The 23,677-nt window shown below is 34.3% G+C and overlaps 4 protein-coding genes across 8 annotated transcripts; all 4 read left to right on the forward strand.

Moving 5' to 3' along the window:
• Window positions 1–869: 869 nt before the first annotated feature.
• On the forward strand, window positions 870–4,182 carry LOC778265 (green ripe-like 2). 3 transcript variants are annotated; one of them, NM_001246980.1, is given in 3 exon segments: window positions 870–975; window positions 2,967–3,253; window positions 3,475–4,182. In NM_001246980.1, coding segments are annotated over 2 exon segments (696 nt in total). In that variant the 5' UTR covers window positions 870–975; window positions 2,967–2,983; the 3' UTR covers window positions 3,901–4,182.
• Window positions 4,183–4,377: 195 nt separating this feature from the next.
• Window positions 4,378–15,030, forward strand: LOC101247582 (D-2-hydroxyglutarate dehydrogenase, mitochondrial). 3 transcript variants are annotated; one of them, XM_010318927.4, is made up of 17 exons: window positions 4,382–4,661; window positions 6,173–6,516; window positions 6,626–6,727; window positions 8,770–8,817; window positions 9,070–9,140; window positions 9,671–9,789; window positions 10,094–10,189; window positions 10,270–10,379; window positions 10,471–10,551; window positions 10,889–10,989; window positions 12,115–12,223; window positions 12,981–13,086; window positions 13,462–13,547; window positions 13,624–13,749; window positions 14,445–14,541; window positions 14,693–14,737; window positions 14,835–15,030. In XM_010318927.4, the coding sequence occupies exons 1-15, from the start codon at window positions 4,556–4,558 to the stop codon at window positions 14,538–14,540; spliced, it is 1,701 nt and encodes a 566-aa protein (XP_010317229.2). In that variant the 5' UTR covers window positions 4,382–4,555; the 3' UTR covers window position 14,541; window positions 14,693–14,737; window positions 14,835–15,030. The 3 variants fall into 3 exon arrangements, with proteins under 3 accessions (XP_004233543.2, XP_010317229.2, XP_010317230.2); XM_004233495.5 differs by having other exon boundaries at window positions 4,378–4,661; window positions 14,693–15,030; XM_010318928.4 differs by having other exon boundaries at window positions 4,440–4,661; window positions 6,294–6,516; window positions 14,693–15,030.
• A 2,607-nt stretch (window positions 15,031–17,637) lies between these two features.
• On the forward strand, window positions 17,638–19,384 carry LOC138341725 (uncharacterized). The gene is made up of 2 exons (XM_069293357.1): window positions 17,638–18,566; window positions 18,659–19,384. Exons 1-2 carry the CDS (start codon window positions 17,775–17,777, stop codon window positions 19,382–19,384), a joined length of 1,518 nt encoding a protein of 505 aa, XP_069149458.1. The 5' UTR covers window positions 17,638–17,774.
• On the forward strand, window positions 19,293–20,589 carry LOC104646070 (uncharacterized). The gene is made up of 3 exons (XM_026029232.2): window positions 19,293–19,573; window positions 19,655–20,182; window positions 20,256–20,589. The coding sequence occupies exons 1-3, from the start codon at window positions 19,430–19,432 to the stop codon at window positions 20,469–20,471; spliced, it is 888 nt and encodes a 295-aa protein (XP_025885017.2). The 5' UTR covers window positions 19,293–19,429; the 3' UTR covers window positions 20,472–20,589.
• The last annotated feature ends 3,088 nt before the right edge of the window (window positions 20,590–23,677 follow it).

Consider the following 23,677-nt stretch of genomic DNA (forward strand, 5'->3'; position numbering starts at 1 on the left):
TAAGTACAACAGAGTTATACTCAATTACGATTTTATAATCTTGAAAACGTAAGTGCATCTGTCATATCTCCCTTTCAAACTACGTGAATCTTTCATTTTTAAGTATTCAACTTTCAGGCTTTCATCAAGATGACAATGAAGGAAAATATTTAGCTTATGTTTCCGTCTTTTTACTAGTTTATTACTTACTTTTTTAGACTTTTTGAATAAAAAAATATCATATCTTTCGCTTTATTCTAAATTGATGTCTTATAAGGTGAATTTCAGCATCAAGTACCCATTACAAATAGTTCTTTCCAGAAATGTCAAGTGCCACAAATTTAAATTATGACAAAATCGACATGAAGAAAATTGGTTACCTTTTAGGAAAAAAGATAATTTCAAATTAAGTAGATCTATATTGGTTAGAGACTCGTGTTGATAACATATTGTAAAACAAGAGTAAAATGCAAAAATACTTAAACAAGAAAGTAAGATAAAGTGATGGAAATTATAAAGTTATAACCTTTATTTTAACTTCTTCTATTGTGTTTCACAAAGATGAAAGACTACCATTTTATAGAATATTCATATCATTCTTTTATAACATTTGACAAATACGTTAATATAGTATTTAATTAATATAATAAATAAATACATTACATTAGAAATAGATCAAGAGAATCATCCACAATCAATTAAATTTGTAACAAAAACAACTTTTAACTTTAATAATATATTTATAATAAAAAGTAATATACACAAATTGAAACAAATGAAATAATATGCGAGGGACATAGAGGTGATTAAGACATGAAAACCAATAGGAAAGTGTCATTAAAAATCATTTTTAAGGGTGTTTTAGTCATTGCAAGTATCTGTTGCATGTTGTGCCAACGCACAATTTTATTAGCCCACGATACAAGTTCCTCTTGCAATTAATTTTTCTCTTTTCAGCTTCAATTTGTTCTTCTCGGCTTCTCTTCTAATTTGCAGGTCAGCTTCTTCTTCAATTTTTCGCCATAACTTCTTCTTAGCTGTGTAATGAATGATGACCTTTTTTCTTCGATTTATAAGTTTTTTTTTTCCAGCTAATTGAGATTGAGTTCATGTGTGTTAGGGTTAAGGGATTTAACTTAATTTTCCTTTCAAAATCAAATGAAGTCAAAAGCTAACTCTTGTTCATGGCAAAACTATGAAAATCCAATTTCTATAGAGATGCTAAACTCTGTATAAGCCCCAAATTGGGCTTTGAATGTGTAGTGTTTCTATTATTAGGGTATATACTGTTTCAATATCTCTTCCATTTTGTTTCTATTATGCCTTGTTAAGTGCTCAATGATATCGCGTTGATTGCCTGCGAAATGGATTTCTGTTTGTTGTTGATGTTTGCCTGGCCTTTTACTGATATATTTCTTCTATGTAACAAGTACTTTCCATAGTAGCTATTGCCCTATGGATTCTACATTTATACTTGTATACCCATCTGTGCATTTATGGTTTTGAGTAATTGTACTTGTTGTTCTGTGTTGTTGATGAGTTTCTGCTGTTATACGTTTCACCAGTATGATTTCCTTGTATTACCGAAGCACCATAAGTTTCTGCGCTTTCGAGTTTCCTCTCCTTTCTAAAGTGTATAATTACTTTCTTACCATACAACGAAATGAGCATTCAAGGATGCTGATTACCATACATTGATAGTGAATATACCTTGGTTATAATTCCTGCCAAAAAAGAAAACAGTGCTAGTTAAAAACCAGATCCTCCTTCGTTTGTTCACTGGAACTTGAGAATGATTTCTAGTGGGCGTGCCCTTCTTTCAGATGCTTCTTCTTCATGTTCCCCATATTTTTCTAATGTGGGTGTCATTTTTTACAGCTCCTTGTTCTCAAGTATGATGTTATGCTCTAGTCACTGTTAACCAACTTCCTACCCCATGTCTCCATATCCAGGAACCAAAACTAGCTAACCTGAACCGTGGAATGCCAACCGAGAAGACCATTGAAGATTGGAACTTAGATGAGAGAAAAAGAGCTAGATGAGTAAAGAAATAAAGCCAAACATAGAATTAAAAAATATTAGCAGCTTACTGTATATAGGAAGGCAAGAGAGGTATTCAATTATATTGCACAATTTAAAGACACGTACATAACAACAAAAGAAGTAGCATAAAACCATAAACAGTGTCAAATCCATAAGCTCTCAAGGCTATAGGAACAAAGAAGAAACTTTCCATAAAGACCAATCCACCCTCTAATATGAATTATAACCAAGAAGACTATTTAGGTTCTGGAGGATATGTTGAGGGCCTGTGTTATTGATTTTGATGGTCGTTGCCTCGTTGGGACCAATTTTTGCCTTTGACGGAGTTTGCATACAACAACGATTATCATTCCAACATCGAGATTGCCCCGTTTGAGGTCTTATGTCAAGGAGATTTGTATAATTCCCCCAAAAAATGTTTGCCCCTATTTGCACAGTATAGTTTTCCCACAAAGAGGATTTAGTTGAACCCCCTTGGCTCTATAGAGCTCTGCCCCTGTAAGTGCCTTAGTGCACATTCTCTTATCAGGTTCCAGCTGGACCAGTATTACATTTTTACCTTTGCTAGATCAAAAAGAGGGTACAATGGAACAACTAAATTGGGAACTCATTTGGTGCTTCTGTCTAGTGCTACTGAAGCCTTGCTGGCTGTTTTGACTTATTGGAGATATTAGCTGAAGACTTCCTTGAACATAGCCAACTTTTTGAGCATTTTACCTCTTTGTTGCTATAAATGTGGGAAAATGTATTTATTAAGTTTATGAAATGTCGAAGCTGTTTCACTTTTCTGGCTTGAGCCAGTGTTGATTTGTTTTTTTGAGAAGGAAATAATTTTTCTGTGGGAGATGATTTTGGATAGTGTAGACCATAAGTTGAAACTGGACATACACTATGACAATCATATATGAATCATAATAATTTTGGATGTTTTGTTCTTATGCTAGTTATTTATGCTCTGGTCATGGTTCCTGAGGTAGATGCAGATCATGCTCTGATGATTGAAGAAAATTATCCGAATCCAATGCTGATTGATCCAAAAAGAGACCGTTTTCCGTGCTGCATTGTATGGTCACCACTTCCTGTCCTGTCTTGGTTTATCCCCTTTATTGGGCATATAGGGATTTGTAGGGAGGATGGCGTGATCTTGGACTTTGCAGGGCCAAACTTTGTTTCTGTTGACAATTTCACATTTGGGGCACCAACTTGCTATTTCCAATTAAGCAGAGAGCAGGTATTCCTACTGGTTCTAACTGGGTTTGTTTCTGTAAAGACTTCCTTACTCTAATCAAGCTGTCACTGGCTTGTTGTGCCCTTGCTCTTGGTTCAACCTGTAGATTTTCCATCCAAGCTGGTGTATTATGTGATTAGGATTCATTGATTTTGCTATTTGATTGGTTGGTCCTACATCCTAATGCATCTTTACTTTGTTTTCATCGCTTTTATGTCCGACAGTGCTGCTGCCTTTCTCCTTATTCAGCTGAACCTACGGGTGAATATGTCGAGAACCATGATGAATCTGGAGGTAATGTTGACACGTGGGAATCTGCCATAAGAAAGAGCATTCAAGAATTCCAACACCAATCTTACAGCATTTTCACTTGCAACTGCCACTCTTTTGTAGCTAATGGTTTGAACAGGCTGGGGTTTCAGTCTGGTGGATGGAATGTAGTTAACCTGGCCATTTTCATTTTTCTCAAGGGACGTTGGGTAAATAGAACAGCTATGGTTAAAACCTATTTACCGCCTCTCGTTGTGCTTGGTTTAGGACTCATCTTTGGAGGAGGGACTTTCCTTACTTACCTGTTGATTTTCATGTTTGTTCTTATTGGTTGGTTTCTCCTTGGCACATATTGTTTCAAGAAGTTGATCCATGTGTAGTCAGTCAGTTGCTCGAGATTATTTGATTCCTATAGTCTAACACTTGTAATTTTGGACATGATACAAGTAACTTTTTTTTAAAAAGTTAATATCAGTAACTTAGAGCTGTATGTGTCAAAGATGCTCAGTTGGAAAAGCTGGCTTCAGTTCCACTTAAAAGACATTTCATTCAATGCAGCTGTTTCTTGTTCCATTGAGACTTGAACATATGGGATGTCCAAGCAGAGACATGAAGTTTTATTTTTGTCCATGGAAAGAAAAATAAATGTGAATTTTTAATCTAGAAATTCTGTTAATATTTTTTTTACTTATTTGTTTATCATATTGTTATTCTAGAAATGAGTCGATATTTTATTATTTGGTTTTTGATAATTCGATAATTAATTAGAATTATATGATATTGATAACGTATGAGCGTATGAGAATCTGACATAGACCTGCACGAATAGATATACTTGACACGTTAGGAAAATTGATAAGCAAAACTCTATATTTAAAATTATTAGAGGATGCATTTTCTTATTTTAATTGAAATTTTTGTAGCAACTAATGATACAATTAATAAAGGTAAATAAAAAATAATAACGTTACAAGTAAAAAGGGAAATTGCTATTTCATTAATGAAGGAAGCAGAAGAGTGAAGACAGTTGCAGAAATGGAGGACTGGAAATCGACCTACCGTTTACTTACATACTGCAAACACTTTTTTCATCGCCGATTAAACCCTAATTTTCACAATTCTAAGCCATTTTGCACCTCAGGTACCGCTCTTATTAACTAATTTTTTGATATAATGCTTTATTGCATTTCATCTCAGTTAAATTTATGCTTTGTTCTATAATTATAGCAATCCTGAGAATTTTCTAATAGCATAGAAACTCCCAAGTCCGGATAAATGAGATGGATTGTGGTAAAACGAGGGAGTAAAGCTAAATCGACGATCAGGTAAAAATAATAGCGAAATTGAATTGTATTGTATGGAAACGATTCATATAGAGTGTGTTTGTATGACACAAGTCATTTTTCTGGAAAATTGCGGTAGAAGGAAAACACTTGTTTGACTCTCAAAACTCGAAAGGTCCACATAAATTGGATGAAGGGAGTGATATTACCTATCCGGAGAGTGTTTAGACAAAATATGTTAGTAACATGGTCAGTGAGTATGCCACATCTGTGTTATGGCAATAATGTCCTAAGTTGCCCGGATTCTTCACTATTTTGACTATAATTGACATGAAAAATCGGGATAAATACCTATGGTTTATGAAAACAAAACAAAATCTAAGGGGGATTGAAGAAAATGGAATAGCTTGTATATAATAATTTTTATGATGGTCCTTTTCCTTTTATACCCTTCTAGAATTCTCGTCTTAATCAATTTTTTCTCCTTGGAAAGTTTTCCACATAATGTCTCATAACTTAGACATATAACTTTATTTTTAGATATTTGAGCTTAATCTCCGCACCTGTATCTATAACCCCAAATCTTAATATTTTGATCATGAAGGATCCAACTTGCAGATCCACCTTTATCGGACATCCAAACCTGAGTCTGAGGAACTTAGATGGTGGCCAAGTTTTAGTTGGAGCAAGTAAAATGTAGTTAAAAGTTTAGATGGTTGTGACAAATACAACACTTCCATCTATAAGGGAGGGAAGTCACTTTTTCCATTTTGATGGAAAATATTTTCCTTGAAAAAAAACCTCCACTTGACTTCCCTCGTTAGTGGCTTATCTAGAGCTTAACTTTTGCACTGACCTTGAATATATTAAGAAATCAAATGAGTATTTCATTGTGAATGCAACTATCATTGTATTTTAACTTGAGGTCGTTGTAGGAATCCCAAATGTCAAATCCTAGATCTGCCTCTATCCTCGTACCAAACAGTCCGATAGTTGAATCAACTAATTTGGGACTGAGACGCAAATTTTTGATGATTGCATGTGGAGCTGCTCTGATTCAGAGCCTGCAATTTCGAATTTTGTTACTTGAGTATGAGGATGCTTGATTCAACCGTTCTCATCTTGATTTTTAACAACAAAAAAAATTAGTCACATGGTTTTGGGGTTACTGATTGAATAAAAAATCATTGACGTAGGACTCCGATTGTTATCTACTGAGTTTGTTCTGATAAATCTTCAGGTTCAATGAATGAAGTGACTTTATATTAAGGTTTAGTTGAAAATGAACCCAAGTGGAACTAATTGTATGTGTATTATAAAAGATACTCTGATGAAGCAAACTGAGAATCTTCATTCTCATGGTTTGTAGGTTCTAGGTATCATTGTAGCCAACCTTCTCAGTTGGTAAAACCTTATATTTGTAATTATCAACAAGAATTTCAAACATTTAAACATCTCCCGGTATCTCTGGGTACGAATCCATGGAACAGATGCAGAAGCCAGTATAGATGTTTTGCTTCTCAGGCCAGCATTATTCAAAGAAGACCAGATTTTTCAACAGTTAGTTCAGAAGACTTGAGCTATTTCAAAAATATATTAGGGGAAAGAGGGGTGGTTCAAGATGAAGAGACACTCGATGCTGTGAACACGGATTGGATGAGGAAATACAAGGGCACCAGTAAACTTATGCTCCAACCTCGGACAGCAGAGGAGGTTGAAATGTCACGTCTCTTCGCAAATTTTTTGTTCCTTATTGATAATAGATACTAATATCTACACCTTTTGGTTTCCCATTTGTGTTTCTTTGACTTTGGTTCTGCAGGTATCTCAGATTCTTAAATATTGCAATTCCAGGTGCCTGGCTGTTGTTCCACAAGGGGGGAATACAGGTCTTGTGGGAGGAAGTGTTCCTGCTTTTGATGAGGTAAGGAATTCTTGATTACTTGATGACCACTGGTAATTAATTATGGGTAGAGGGATACATTACCATGAATGTCTTATGTCCAAGTAGAAATTGTTAGTTTGTTTTCCGTTAGTCATATTAATTATAGAATGACAGGCTGCCGTCACATTGTATTATATCTTCTTCTATTTGGTTGTATACCACTGTTCTTAAAGGTTCATTTGCGGCGCGTTTAACATCTGAAGATGGTGACGCTTACCTAGTGCACTTCGCCTGCTTAACTGGCATTCTATGTTGGTTTCAAGGCTTGAAGGTGTGCGCTTAATTAACCATGCTATCTTGAAGAGATTGCCTCTAAAAATAAATATAATTGGAGAAGAGATATCTTAATTGTTAAGAAAATGGTATGAATGAATTTGGTACTTATTTAGGAAAAGGAGTTTATAGATTTCATATAAGAAAACTTAACCTAAACGGAATAAAAATCTTAAAACTGCATTTTTCATCTAATTAAAAATTTGATTTTTTTTTGTCAACTTTATCTGTTCCATTTAATATTTAACGATAGTTTGTTTCAACTACTTTGTTCGTAAAATTTTATTTTTTTGTGATTGTAGTTACTTTTTCTTGCATTACATACATAATTCTTGTTCTTCATCACGGTTTCATTTAATGACGTCCACAGTTTTATTGCGCTTTGAGCTTAAAGCCCTAACAGACTCTCAAAATTTCACCTTCAACAACACTGTTAATTACCTGGTATAGATGTTGATTTGGATCTTAAAACAGATAAACAATTAGTTTCATTAAAGCCAACTTAATAAGAAAATGCTATTTCGTAGATAGATTGTCTTAGTTTGTAAAATCAGAGTTAGAGCACAAGTAGCCAACAACCTTTAAACATAGTTTACCAGGGTATGTTCTCATGTTTCATATCATAGTTTAAGGAGCCCAAAATCATAATGATAAGAGTACATTCATGTAAAGTATACATGAAGACTTAATAATTCAGAACAGTTGGCACAATAAAATACTTGTAGAAGTTTTTGGGATCAAATTTTGGTCAAAGTCAAGCCAAATCCATTCAAACAAATTTTCACTGAACCGTCCAAAGGACAAAGGGTAATAATTGGGTCATTAAATGACATTTCTTATACCAGTGTGCCCTATTCTGAAGGGCCAAATCTTAATTTTGCTAATTACCCATGGGAATGATTTCTGATAGTTGCCTAATCATGTGAAGTAAACATAACTATTGCTGCATCATGTTTCTTAAACCATCTTCTGTTAGAATGGTAAGAGTGGGGGGCAAACTGTCTCATTTTACTTTAAAGCTTCACCTAGGAGGAATACATTCGTGTTTCAGCGACTCTCTCATCGATGTTCTTACAACTTCAATCCAAAATGCTGCTTGAACCCTTATTTCCACTTTCCTCTCTTTCGGAAGTGGAAGGATCTGCGGCGGCATTATTGCATTGTTCATTGGGCTGCTTGAAATGTAAATAATGACAAGAGAACTGCTGAATGTTTTCTTGACTCTATAAACAATTGCACTGTGAGGAGACTTTAAACTTCAAAGCTGTAGTAATTCAAGTCTTTTTTCTCAATTTAACAACTTTAGAACCAAGCCAGAACTTCCTCCTAACTCATTGTAGAGATATTGAACTTGTATTTCTTTTCAAACCAATCTGTTTAGATTTCTCTGTCTCACACATGAGCTAAGCACTGATACTCGTCAAGCTAGAATTAGTAGTACTCAACATCTATCAAACATATCCATGTTTTCTGAACCTCTAGTCATTATAAACATCAATATTATTGCTACTGTATTTTTTTTCTGGGATAAGAAATGTGAAACAGATATAGCTGATTTATACAGCCGACCACAATTAGTCTGGGACTGAGTAGTAGATGATAGACCGATTGATGTAACTAGTTTTTTTGCTGCTGATATGTTCTTTGCTGTGAATGTTTGAAAATTCTCTGAAATAAATATGTTGGCTGGTCTTATAATTCTTTTCTTAACTGATTACTGATGTATTCTTTATTTTGAAAATGTCCAGGTGATCGTCAGTATCAGTCATATGAATAAATTCATTTCTTTTGACAAGGTAAGAGTAAGTTTATTCTGAAAATGTGCTGGTGAGTGTAAATACTCCATGAACCCTTGCTTTTGCAGGGGGATATAAATATTATTTCAGCGTAAAGAAAAAGATGTCATTGACAAGATAAAAGTAACTCTACTGATCTATCTTCAATTCTTGTTCTTGTCAGATATAAAGTTGATGAAGGAAAGAGTTCTTTACGACTGTATAAAGTCTATGCACATAGAATAAGTTGTCCTCCTTTACATCTTTTTGTAGGTTAGTGGCATACTGGTTTGTGAGGCAGGATGCATTTTGGAAAACCTCATCGCATTTCTTGATAACCAAGGGTGATTTTTTCTTACTTGAGACCTTTTATGAATTCTATATAAATCATGTCAAGGATATTTTTTTTTTTTTTTTTTGTGGATAATTCTGCTTGTGCAATTTTTTAGGTTTTAATCTAGAAACAGTGGAACACCTTTGAATACTTTATTGTCATATATTTGCAACTTTCTGACCAAAGAATGTTTCTTTCTCCATTTAATTGGCATATAAACTCCGTAGTGTTATCCATCAGAGTGATTCTATTCTAAGCATTCTTACCATGTAATAGCAAGGTGTTTCAGTTTAATATTTCCATCTGCAAATTCGTAGACTGATCTTCTCCAAACTCTGTTACATCTTCTTTTAATATCATGACAATAGAAAGAAACAGCACTGAGAGTTCTGTCCTGTTTTCTACATCTATCTTCTGTCTAGTTTGTTTCTATTTATAAACTATTCTGGGTACTTCTTACTAGCTCTTTTGATGCCACCGAATAAGTTCTTTTTTATTCTGTTTCCTTATGAAATCAATGTCAATCACATTCTGTCTTAGGTTTGTTATGCCACTAGATTTAGGTGCTAAAGGAAGCTGCCAAATTGGTGGAAACGTCTCAACTAATGCTGGTGGTTTGCGACTTCTCCGCTATGGTTCACTGCATGGCAGTGTGCTTGGTAAGATCTGATTGAGCTATGTTATGGAACTTCTGAGTCGAAGTTGCTGACCTAAACAAATCTGTGAGTCTATTAATGGGGCTGATGAAAGATTTAGCCAATAATGAAAATTATGTTCCATCTTTAGATCTGTAAGATAAACTTGGGATCCGTTTTGTCACATCCGTTTGAGGACAAGGCTATGTATGAGCCTTTCAAGATCTTCCTGTCCTTGGTAAACATAAAAGTAATGTTGTTCTAAAAAAACATATAAGTGAAGTCCATTCTTCTGTAAGTGTTCTCAAATTTACTTTCATCTATTCAGGTCTTGAAGTGGTTTTAGCAAATGGAACGGTGCTTGATATGCTCGGCACTTTACGAAAAGATAACACTGGATATGACTTGAAACATTTATTTATAGGTGAGATTATATTATTTATTCTATGTCAACAGAAGTTGTTTTACATTGTGATAAACATTTTATTTTATTGCATGGCATAGGAAGTGAGGGATCCTTGGGTATTGTAACGAAGGTTTCCATTCTTACTCCTCCAAAGTTGTCCTCTGTAAACGTATGCTTTCTTGCTTGTAAAGATTATGCAAGCTGCCTGGTAATAATGGTTCTACCCTCTGAAGTATGATACAACTATGAAGTTACTTGATATGATAACTTTACTTGCTGAAAATTCTGTTTGCCATCAGAAACTTTTGTTAGAGGCAAAGAGGAAACTTGGGGAAATTCTTTCTGCATTTGAATTCCTTGATCATGGCGCAATGGATCTGGTGAGCTTTATGTGTCTTTTTAATCCATCAAGTCTCACCTGACGATATCATCTGGGAATGTCAAGTTCTTTTTCCTGTTCTATTTGAGTTGCTTTATGTAGGTTATTATACTTGATGAATGGTAACTACTGCATTGTCACTTTGTATGTTATTCAAAATTGCATGGTAAGCTTGCAGGTGCTGCATAGTCAGCCATCGTTCCTTACCTGTCAACTTTGTGCTTAGACTGTTAATTTAAGTTGGAGATTCAAGTTATTTTGACAACTATTATAAATGTTATAGGCCATTGTTATGCAGTACTTTAATGCAGCATTATCTATTATGTTACGTGGAGCAGGTCCTGAAACATCTAGAAGGTGTCCGTAATCCATTTCCTTCCTCAATGCATAACTTTTATGTTCTTATTGAGACAACTGGAAGCAGCGAATCTTATGATAGGTAACATCCTCATTGCTTAATTTGCTCTACTTGTTTAAAATACTTTGGTTGCTCATAACTATTTATATCCTTCATTTGAAAGAACTTCAGTTCATGTTTGTTTTGGATATTTTGTTCCGGAAAAATCGGAGAAACAATAACCTTTTCCACACAACTTAATCCTCATAAGGCTACATGTTTCTTCCTGTGCCTCTCAGAGTATAGAGGCGAGCCGTTGGATATTATACCGTGCCTTTGTTATCAGACTTCAAATGTATCATGAGATGTCTATATATCGGAGGACTTTGGCTTAGTTTACTTTCAGACCACTAGTTGACTGAACAATATTTTAGAACGCCTTTTCATTGTTTGTACCATATGATGGGTTGTTAGCCATTTGTGTCTTGCTTACCATTTTGTAAACCCACGCTTGAGTCTGGAAAGAAGCCAACCACATTTTATCCCTCATCTCTTATTAATCAATAAAGTAAAATTACGTTGAGCTGTTCCAATTTTCACTCATGAATGTGCTTGCTAGTTCTGGTTTCTTCATGTTGATTGTTTAGTACTTTTTCTCCTGGTTATTATATGCTCTGGTTGTAGGATGGCAGTAGGTCACGCTTCATTAGCTAACCTAAACTATTAGCAGCCGGGATAAGACTTCTTATGATTAGAATCAATATACTTCAGGAATCATTGATCAAAAAATTGCTAATTTTGTATGTTATAGGATTTGAAATGCTTAAAATGGTAAAATTACCAAGAAAACATTATTTGTTACTTGAGTTGAAGTTAGAAAGAGGAATTAATTTTTACGATGAAAATTTTCGCTTCTGAATTTAGTGTTTCGCTATTCATTAGGAGATTTGTCAAGTTTTAACTATGGATTTGCTAGTTACTTTATTAAGTCTGACTATCACATGGAAAGGATACAAAGTAAATCCATGCTTGAGTGACCTATTGTAAATAATATATAGCGTTTGAGTGTTGTTATCCTTTATGTTTAGTTGTTTTGTGAAGATGATTGGATGTCAGTAGCCTCTCAGTTTCCTCTGACTTAGCTAATTTCTTGCTTATTCAGTATGCAATTTGATAAGTTGAATTCATTCTTTGTTGGATTCTGTTACGTCATATTGACGTATGCAGAGAGAAACTAGATGCCTTCTTGCTGCACTCAATGGAAAATGACTTGATAAGTGATGGAGTTGTTGCACAAGATATAACTCAGGCATCTTCTTGCTGGCATATTCGTGAGGTTATCACTCTATACTTGACAAGTAATCTGTATGTAATATCTCTCTCAGAAAAAAAAAAAGCAAAAAAAGCTTGCATCTGTAACCTGTGATATTCTACTATTCAGAGTCTTGATAAGTAAATATTTTTTAGAGAATGAAAGGATGTATAATTTGATAAGTAAATATTTTTTAGAGAATGAAAGGATGTATAATTTGATAAGTAAATATTCCTTCATCACTAAAGTAGGGCTTCAATAGTAGTAACCACCATATAGAGAGGTGATATGGAATATCATATAGACCCATCAAGATCCCTAAAGTAAATTATAATTTTCCAAAAATATCATCCAGTCATCTATGCAAGTGAGAATATTATGTGATCTCCACAATAAATAAGAACAATTCAATCTTTAATTTGGGTGAAGGAGTTCTGTGTCCCTTACAAATCTCTGTTATTAGAACTCTGTTACTATTATTGATTTTCGTCTGGAATCTGGATCACATTTTTTCAGCTCTTACCTTTTGTAGATTTTATAGTAGCTGCACCTGCTTTTTATAAAATTGTCAAGACTCAAGACCTATTGTCATCATGAAAGTTTTACTTGATAAGAACCAAGATATCTGCATCTCCTCAGTAATGAATAACTGATGAAAACTTTGCCCTATCACTTACATTGGGTTTATTGTTGTAAATTTATTTTTAAAAAGTGCACATCTTCATGCGGTACGAGTCTGTTCATGTCTTGATAAATAAAGGTGTTAATCTTTATATTGTAGGGTATTCCTGAAGCTTTGATGAAGGCAGGAGGTGTATATAAATATGATTTGTCAATACCAGTTGAAAAGATGTATGATCTTGTTGAGGAAATGAGAGTCCGACTTGGTAAGAATGTCAAAATTCTTGCTTCGCTGAAAGCATGTTCCATTTCATTCTTATTAGTGTGTTTGGATTATTTATGGGATCAATTCTTCTTAGCGCTTCCTTAATTAGGACTCAGTTTTTCACTTTCGCCACAGACTCAATTTCAAAAATAAAAATATATTCCTTTTCAAAATCATGACTCAGTTACCTGCAGGAGAAGTAAATGCACAGTTAAATTTGAATGTCTCATTCAGAGATGCCATATCATATTTGATGCATTCATTTTTATCCATCTCTTCATTTTCTGTTGAATCGACAATTTTAGGGGCATGCCAGCTGTTACTGGTAACTAACAAACTCAGAGAATTTAATGTTGTTCTAATTGAAATTTTACAGGTGCTTCAGCAAAAGTAGTCGCTTATGGTCACCTTGGGGATGGAAACTTACATCTTAATATCTCAACTCCTCAGTATGATGATAATGTACTACCCTGGCATTCTTGCTTCTCACTGAATTTTATTAGTTGATTATCTCATTAATTGGATATGTTGGTTGCAGATTTTATCACAGATTGAACCCTTCGTTTATGAATGGACTTCTAAGCACAAAGGGAGTATTAGTGCCGAACATGGCCTTGGACTGATGAAAGCCAATAAAATCCATTATACCAAGTCACCTGAAACTGTAAGACCAGTACTTTTAGTTATCTTTTAAACAAAGTGACATCAGTACTACTGAGTCTTCTGTCGGGATGTAGTGTTTGCAAGCAGCAATTGTCGACACATCTCAATATAGAAAGTTCTCGTTTCTTTCAACACCAAAAGAAGTATCACTAGTTAGGAAATACTGAAACTTCATGTATATATATATATTTTTTGCATGATGCCCCAGAGAATTCGCCCCAATATGCAGTAAATCCTCAGTATTTTCTTTCTAGATACTGGAATAACGCGACTAAGTACAAGAGATGTGATGAATAATAGTTCTTTTCATAGGTTAAGACTGAATGGGGATAAACGATCATCTATGATTGTGTACTGACATCAAGCCCTTGTCTCCCTCTAAAGCATCATATAGTGAAGATAACGTGAGCTTGCTAACACATCTCTGCAAATACCCATCTAGCCAGCATGTTTGATATACTGCCATCAAGTATACCTATTAATAGGTTCTAAACCAAAATGATACTATAAAGAACGGAATGTGGATATTGGCATCGGTTGGTCCATTGTCTGATTTAGTCTGCATAGCTTACTTTTAAATTGAAAAACTATTAGGTGAAAATACTGCATGTATTATTTTCCTTCCCCTCCTTCTGTCCCCTCAATGTGTGGGTAAGTCCTTTATAAATTGCTGAACCGATGCATCTCTTATCGCAGGTCCAACTAATGGCCAACATTAAGAAGCTACTGGACCCTAACGGAATTCTAAACCCATATAAAGTCCTCCCGCCTTCTCTTTTTACAGAAAGCTGAGGTGAGTAGCTCAGATTTCCATACTCTCTACTTGTGTCACGGAATAAAACAGTAATTTGATATCTTGTACTATTTCAGATTTATACAGAATGAACGTCTCCTTAGTATTTCTATTGTTTCTCAATGCAAGTGTTACTTCGTTCTGGCTGCAGGTGACTTGAAGGAGTTCACAGCTAAAGGGAGAGTGGAACAGACAGGTTCTACATTGTATATTGTATTGCAGTAGTAAGATATGGCTCTTTTATGATGTGATCTTTCTGAAAGGGTCATGACTCATAGATTTATGAAATAAAGGTATAACTTGGCGAATAATTGAAGAATTTCCATTGAAGACGAAGCAAAGTATGTGCAGGTTATGGGGCTTGAGTTGGAAAATGGGTAAATGAGTTCCAAGTTCGACTCTTTCTCAGAGAGTGAAGATCAACTATACATCACTTCTCTCCTGTTCTTTACATCAAATTTACGTCAAATTCATATTAATCCGTTTAAATTCAGCACAATTCATCAATTTGACGCATTTACTCACCCCAGTAATACTGAGCAGAATTGGACTTTAGATCACATACAATTTGATGAAAAGAAATGTGTCCACCTGATAGCCCTTTTTGCCATTCAAAGTGGATCACGTTCGGAGCCGAAAGAGCAAAAAAATTGAGTGAAATTTTCAAAAGGGTAACAAAAAATAAGTTTGAAATCAAAAGGTAACATAGTGATTTCAAACGAATTTGAAACCAAAAGGGTAAACATTTAGACAAGAGAGTGTTTGATTTGATAGAAGAAGGTCCTTACAAGGCGCAAGCTGACTGTGCCTTTGTAAGGCGCATGGGAGCTGCTAGTTTGAGATTTATGTTTTAGTTTTACGATAAAATTCATTATATCAACAACTTCTTTTAGCAATAACGTAAGATGTGATTTTTGACGACAGGAATATTATATAATTAGATAATTAATTAATTACTTACATAATAGGAATTTAAGATAAAATTACAATCCTAATCGAATTATAGGAAAAATTGTATAAAATAGCAAATATTTAGTTCATATTAAATGTTATAGCTATAGTTTAGTTTAATTCCAGCTCGTAGCGACTGTTCCACATAATTTGCTATCTAACAAGACCCACAGTATTGTATAAAGAGACGAAAGGTATATTTGTATAAAGATATATACAAATCAAAGCAGTTCTTTTCTATCCTCGGTTACACCATTTTCCCCTAAAATCTCTAACCTAGATTAGTTTTCTTGCACGCACATTATATAGTATTTTGATTTTTTTGAGTTCTTTTCTCTTTTCATTTACATAATTTTCTCCTAAATTCTCTCATCCAGATTAGTTTCCTCACCTACATTATTTTTGAATTTTAAATTTTCCTTCTTTTATCTTTTCATTTACACAATTTTCTCTTGAACTCTCTCTCCCAGATCAATTTCCTTTCATGACCAACATTATTTTTGAATTTTGAATTGTCACCATTACCCTCCCAATTGTGCTATTACGAATTTTGGTAACCGCCAAAAACATGTTGAAATCAACTTTATATTAGTTTTTTCTTTGTATTCTATCTAATATATATATATATATATATATATATATATATATATAGAGAGAGAGAGAGAGAGAGAGAGAGAGATTCAACTTTACAAATTTTTATTTATATTATATACATGTACAACTAAAAAGCACAACAAAAAGAACATATACTTATACAAATTACAACCTATATTATTTCTTAGGCCAAATACATACGCAGGTCCCTAAAGTTGTTCGCGCTTTTCTCCCAGGTACCTCAACTAACCAAGATTCCTATTAAATCCTTTAACCCCAATAATTTGATCCTTTTAAATATTTTTGGCTGATGTGGAGCCAAATTTCAATAATTTTTTTTTTGGTAATTAGGCGCGTGAGATGAACCTTCCCCACGTGGAAATTTTGACCAATACAGTCCAACCAAATTACACGTCAGTGCCACATATTATATCATCAAACCTAAAAATCAATTTTCCCCCAAATCACTTTTAACCCGTTTCTAAACGAGAAAACCCTAAGAATCTCTCATTTTCAATTACTTTTACAGCTGAAATTCTTACATTTTATAGTGATTTCGAGTGTTTTGTTGAAGGAATCATCGAAGATTGCAGACGATATTGGAGTTCATTCGCGATTTTCGAGTTGACAAGTGTGAGGTAAGTGACGAGCATGTTGTTGTGGTTGTGTGTTTTTAATATATGTGTTTATCCTGTGTTTATTATTGATATATACTGGGTTTTAGTATCAATGTGGTTGTTGTTGTTAATATCTAGATAAAGTTAGGGTTTTTTGGTTTTTATTGTTCATAACTGTCAGAAAAATTTGTAGCCTTGTTTCAGGGAATCTTATGGACGCCATTATTATAACTCGTTTTCATCATGGTGGTAAGTTTATTCAGGACAAAACTGGAATTACTTATAAAGGGGAAGCCGAGGTGGAATATGTTAATATCGACAAGGACCACTTCTCAATAATCGAGTTATTTTTTTACACTAAACAATTGGGGTATATTACTGTTGGTGGGTTCTGTGTTAAAGACCCCACAGAAAATGGCTTTATTGAGGTGGACACTGATTTAACATTAGTAAATCTCATCAAAGACCTAAAAGATGGTGACTTTTTAGACATTTATGTAAAGCATGTGGTGGATGATTTAGAAGTGGTCACAACAGGTTTGCTTTGTGGGTCTGTCGTTGAAGAAGACTTAGAAGATATAAATGTGACTACAAGTGAAAGGTTAAATCATGAGGCTGAATCTGAAAATGTTAATGTGGAAGTTGAGCCAGGAGATATATCAGATCTAGATGTGGAATGGACTGAATCAAATGAAGAAAGTAGTGATGACTCTCAAGAGGATGCTATTCCTGATATGGATGACTCTGAGGTTGATGAAGAATTAAGATCTCTTAGAAATGAAAGGAGAAACAAAGTGAAAAAGAAAAAACCTACTCAAACTGAGGAAATAAAGCTTGGAACAGCTGGTGTTGATAGAGGCTTTGAAGACATAGGAAGGAATAAGGCTGCTAGATACACTGGAAGACTAGGGGGGTGATGAGCAATATATAGATAGCTCAGAATTGGACAGTGAAGACAGTAGGGATGAATTGGATTCAGAATTTGTGAAGGGTGTTGATTTACCAAGAAGAAGAAAAAGTAAAAAGGTAAGATTTGATCCTGATTGTGTTGTAGCAATTTTTGAGCTTGGTATGGTGTTTGAAAGTGCTGAACAATTTAGAAAAGCTGTTGCAGACTATTCTTGTCAATATAAAACTAGGTTAAAATTGAAGTCTATTGACAAAAAAAGAGTTAGAGTTAAATGTGAGGACAAGAAATGTAAATGGTTGCTGTTTGCTAGTATAGATAAAGATTCTGGTGATTTTGTTGTCAAAAATTATTATCCTGTGCATGTATGTCCTCAATCGACCAAGAACAAGTTGTGTACATCTAAGTTTGTTGCAGAAAAGTTCAAGGATGAAATAACCTGTCAACCATATATAAGATTATGGGAAATTCAGGAATTAGTGAGAAAAAAATTTGGGTTATATGTTGGAAGAACTGTTTGTCATAGGGCAAAAAAGAGGATTATCAAGGAGTTCTTAGGTGTTTGGAAGATGGAATTTTCAAGATTGTGTGATTATGCAGACATGATTAAACATACTAATCCTAGTACTTCCTGTTGGGTGAGGACAGATAGAGAGTCTCAGCCAGGAAAAACTTTGTTTGTTTACTTCTATGTTTGCTTTGATGCATTGAAGAGGGGGTGGTTGGAAGGATGCAGAAAAATTATTGGTTTAGATGGATGTTTTCTGAAGGGTTCTTGCAAGGGAGAATTGTTGGTTTTTGTTGGTAGAAATGGAAATCAACAGATGTTTCCAATCGCATGGGCTGTTGTTGACATAGAGACAAAACATAGTTGGAATTTTTTTCTAAAGTACTTGATAGAAGATCTGAACTTAGGCACAGGACATGGACTGACTGTTATGTCAGATATGCAGAAGGTTAGATGGTTTTTGCATTGTATCTTGTTCTATTATTTTTTTTCTTGTGTTGCTAATACTTTTTAATGTTTGTGCTACAACTGCTTACATAGGGCCTTGTACCAGCTTTATGTGAGTTGCTACCAGATAGTGAGCAGAGAAGGTGTGCTAGACATATCTGGTCCAACTGGCATCAATTATGGAGTGGTGAAGAAAGAAGGAAACAGTTCTGGAGATGTGCTAAGTCAAGTTTTGAAGTGAAATTTGAAGATGAGATGGATAAACTCAAAAAATTAGGTAATAAAATTTGTGAGGACTTGTTGCATTATGAAAAAACTACTTGGTGCAAAGCATATTTTAAAGAGCATTCTAAGTGTGATATTGTTGAAAACAATATGTGTGAAACTTTTAATTCTTGGATACTAGTTGCTAGACATAAGGCTATCATAACTATGCTAGAGGAGATTAGGCACAAGACAATGGACAGAAATATTGCAATGAGACAATTTGCTGAAACTTGGATCTCAGATATCTCTCCTATGGCTAGACTAGTACTAGAAGAGAACAAAGATCTTGCTAGATTTTGTGAAGTTAGATTCAATGGTGATATTGGGTATGAAATCTTAGATGGTCAATACAGACATATTGTTGATATAAGAAAGAAGACATGTACATGTAGAACATGGCAATTGAGGGGCATACCATGTCAACATGCTGTGCTTGCATATCAGCACAAAGGCATAGAACCTGAATATGAAGTGGTACATTGGTATAGGAAAGAGACTTTTTTGAAGGCTTATAATCATTTTCTACAGCCAATACCAAACATGAAAATGTAGCCTCACACTAGTGGTGTAGTGATTGAACCTCATGAACCAAAAGTCATGCCTGGTAGGCCACCAAAGTGCAGAAGAAAGTCAAAGAATGAGCCTAGAAAAAAGTATGGAAAGTTATCCAAAAGAGGAGTAAAAATGACATGTTCACTGTGTCATCAAGTAGACCACAACAAAAAATCTTGTCCAACATTGGTAAGTTATTATTCTCTTCTAATACATTTACAATAAGTTTCAATTATTTACAATAATCAATTATTATTACTGTATTAATAGGCTGAAATGGGACAAACTGGAGGCTACCCAAACAGGAAACCAAGCTCAAGCCAACCATCACTGTCTAGCCAACCATCAAGCTCAAGCCAGCCACCATTGTCTAGCCAACCATCAAGCTCAAGCCAGCCACCACTTTTTAGCCAACCATCAAGCTCAAGTCAGCCACCACTTTTTAGTAGATCATCAAGCTCAAGTCAGCCACCAGTATTCAATCATCAAGGCAGTTCTATGTGTTTTGATTCTTCAGCTGTTAGAACAGAGCAACAACCTGCTAAAAGCAGAGGCACATGCAGAGGTAGAGGCACTGGGAGAGGTACTGACAGAGGAACTAGTAGAGGCACTGGGAGAGGTACTGGCACTGCCAGTGAAATTGGAAGAGGCAGTGTTTTCAACATTGGAGGTGTATCAAGTCAGCAACCTGATCAACCAAGGGCTGTGGAAGCTTCAATATCAACAGGAAGACAAAAAAGGACCAAGACTATAGGATTTGGCATCTATACAAATGCAAGTGGTAGTCAAACCTTTAATGTAAGTGTATACATAATTTTGTTCATTTCTTACTCTACTATATAAAGTCTCATTTGAAGATATTTCCATGCAGTCTGGTACTTCAGGAGAAAAAGTTATCAATTCCAGAGTTTATAAGGATGCATCTCCAACAAATATTGATATTGGTTATAAGCCTCGAGGACTCAAGTGGAATGGTGGAGATGCTGTCACTGGTTCACAGTTGCAACGTATCACTCAGTCAAGGAAAACAAGCGTGGAACATCTAGTGCACCAAAGAATGCCTAATTTATGTATTTCTGTAGACTAGTCCCTTTTTGGTTGTGTAATTAGCAGCAGAAATTTGTATTGACTGCTTTAAAACTTGGAGCTCACTAGAGCAAATTAATGGCATGAATGATCAATTTTAACTGCTTTTGAGACACAAATTATCTTCATTCCTTCAATTAGATCATTACAATAAAAACACAAGGCATTTACAGTAGAAAAATCGATCTAAATTGTCCATAAAGAACACTAGAATCTACCATACATACTTTTATGAAGGAATCTAATAGAAGACAAATGAATCAACTAAGATTATTTTTTACACAAATCCAAGTAGCCAATATCACCCCTACGATGATGCATATTATCCATACTTTTCTTGATCGATTCCTCTCCAATTCATATGTTTTGACTCTTTTCAACAAACCCCATATCACCCTCCTAGCTTGAGCAGGCATTTCATCATCATACCATCGAAAATATCCACATCCACCTCGTGCCTACAAAATTAAAGAAAAAAATTGAATTATAAATAAGGTGATTCTTTACTATATTGGACAAAAAAATGAATTTGATTTACCTTTGAAGTTTTGCAACAAAGGAACCTACGTCCAGGATTGGATTGCGTCCATGAGGTCTTCATTTCCACAACAATCCCACATTGACATAGTACTTTCGCAGTTGAAGAAGAAGAAATCGATGAAGAAGATAAATTCGACATTGGAACTTAATGATTAAGAAGAAATCAATGAAAAAGAGATATAAGAGGAGAAATAATGATGAAGAGAAACAAAAGAGGAGAAATAAGGGATGAAGAGAAACAAAAGAGGAGAAATAATGGAAGAATGGGAGAAATTAGGGTTAAAAGGGGGAAGAAGATCGTTGGTGGGTGGTTGAAGATCCACATCAGCACTTTTAAAGCGTCTGCACGCGCTTACAGGACGTGAGATCACGTTTAGCTCCACATCAGCCAAAAATATTTAAAAGGATCAAATTATTGGGGTTAAAGGATTTAATAGGAATCTTGGTTAGTTGAGGTACCTGGGAGAAAAGCGCGAACAACTTTAGGGACCTGCATATGTATTTGGCCTATTTCTTACTTGCATATAGATTTCACATATACACTTATACAAAGAATATATACATATACAAATTATGACTATATGTACACATACAATGGATAAGTCTAACCAAAAAACACATATACATATACAAGTATCATCTAATATACAAACATAATTATCATAATTAAAGACGAATATGATTGTGTACATATACAAATATAGAAAAACTGAGATGTTTTATATACAAATTATTCAATTGTATAAATTAATTATACAAAACTAACTAATTTGTATATAAATTGGGTGTATATAACGAATTATACAAATCAAAAGCTTCATAGCAAATATACAATTTTAAATGGAGTACAATTACGTAAACTATAACTATGACTTATAAATATAATTTTTATGTTTGCTAAACCTAAAATTTACTGTATTAGGTGGTGGAATATATCCATCAGTCCCAACTTGCACAACTTCACTGTGCAACTACTTTCCCAAAGCTTTAGTGAAGAGATATGACATTTAATCCTTGCTTGCAATGTATTCTGTGTTCATTACACCTTCTTGCAATCTTTCTTATGAAATGACAATTGTTTTGTTTGTTTATGGTATATGGGATTGGAGGAGATCTGTATTGCTGCCTTATTGTCACAATGTTGTTCCATACAAAATTCAACTTTAACTTCAACTTCTAGCAATAATATTTGTAGCCATACTAATTCTGTCATAGGCTATATTCTATACTCAGCTTCTGTTGAGCTTCTTGTATTCTACTTCTTTGACTTCCAAGACACCAAAGAGTCACTAAGATTTGTGGATCTTTCTCAAGAACTTAGTTCTTTCGAGGTATGTAAATTTTTATAGTATTGGATTTGTTCTCCCTCATGTCAATCATGTAAAATTTTACCAATGAATTTATTCTTGAACTCGATTTATTGAGTTCTTGGGAAGTTCTTGATTTTTAGCTAACAATGAAGGTCTTTGAGTTCTTGAGGCGAGAGTTTTGCGAATTAGTTGAGTCTCTTGATAGATTTTTATGTGGTTTCATTGAAAATGTTCCGAGTTTATAAAATTTTGTGAAATTAGACAATGGAATGACATTGAGTAATTGAATTGACTCCCTGAGAGAAAGAAAAGAACAACCAAATAATTGAACCTAGAGTCGCGTTGTAGAGGCGTTTCAAATTTTCACCTGCAGGCAATCACCCTCTCTCCGCGCTGCGGAGAGGATACGGAGTCCTCTGTCTCAAAAAAAATTTTCTCAATCAAAAATTAAATTCCACCTCCACGTTGCGCCAGTTCTTATTTTAGAATTGTATCTTTGCTCTCTTCTTATTACTAACTATCTAAGCCTTCATTAATCATTGAGAGATTATATCCTAATCATAGCTCTTAAATTCACACTTTATACTCAAGGTAAGGTTAAGAGGAAAGTTCAAGAAAGTCCTTCGAGTCATTTTGAAAAATATTTTGCAATTATTATAACTTATTTTTAAGTCTGAGAGAATGAGAGGGTTTGTGTAAAATTAGGAATTGAAAATCAATTATATGACTAGTTATGAGTCCAAAACAATATAGTAAAAGGTTAATTGGGTAGGAAAAGATCAAAACACACTTAATTAAAAACTGCTAGAAGCGACCTACGATTTCGGCCTAGCAACCGTACTAATGAACCATAGAACCAACTTTAGAAACCCAAAAATTCGATCATTTTTCACAAATTCACGTGGGAGAAGATTAATTTAATTAATATACTCTTACATATTTTATATTCTTTAACACGTCAATTAATTCTAGAACCGCTAATTTGCTAGCTCCATTGGAAACAAAATGGTAAAATTTTCCAAACGTTAGTCAAGTTAGACTAAAATAGCACTCCCACCAACCCTAAATGCCAAGTGACAACCATCCAAACATAAGAATCATATTATGATCCCTAAATTCATCAATTCGACGACACAAAATATTCGAATTTAAATTTATTTGAAGTTTTTGAACGGGTGAATGGCACTAGCATAGGACTGATATACAACTTAAATTCATTATTTTACTGTTCACATTAAATTTACTAATTCACCAAGTATGTTATTAATATTTATATACAACGAATTCATCAATAAAAATGAAATATGAACTTATTTACAAAATAAAAATTCATAAATTTTAAATCTTAAATTATATT

The sequence above is a fragment of the Solanum lycopersicum genome, chromosome 2 (genome assembly GCF_036512215.1).
Source record: "Solanum lycopersicum chromosome 2, SLM_r2.1".
Taxonomy (NCBI): domain Eukaryota; kingdom Viridiplantae; phylum Streptophyta; class Magnoliopsida; order Solanales; family Solanaceae; genus Solanum; species Solanum lycopersicum.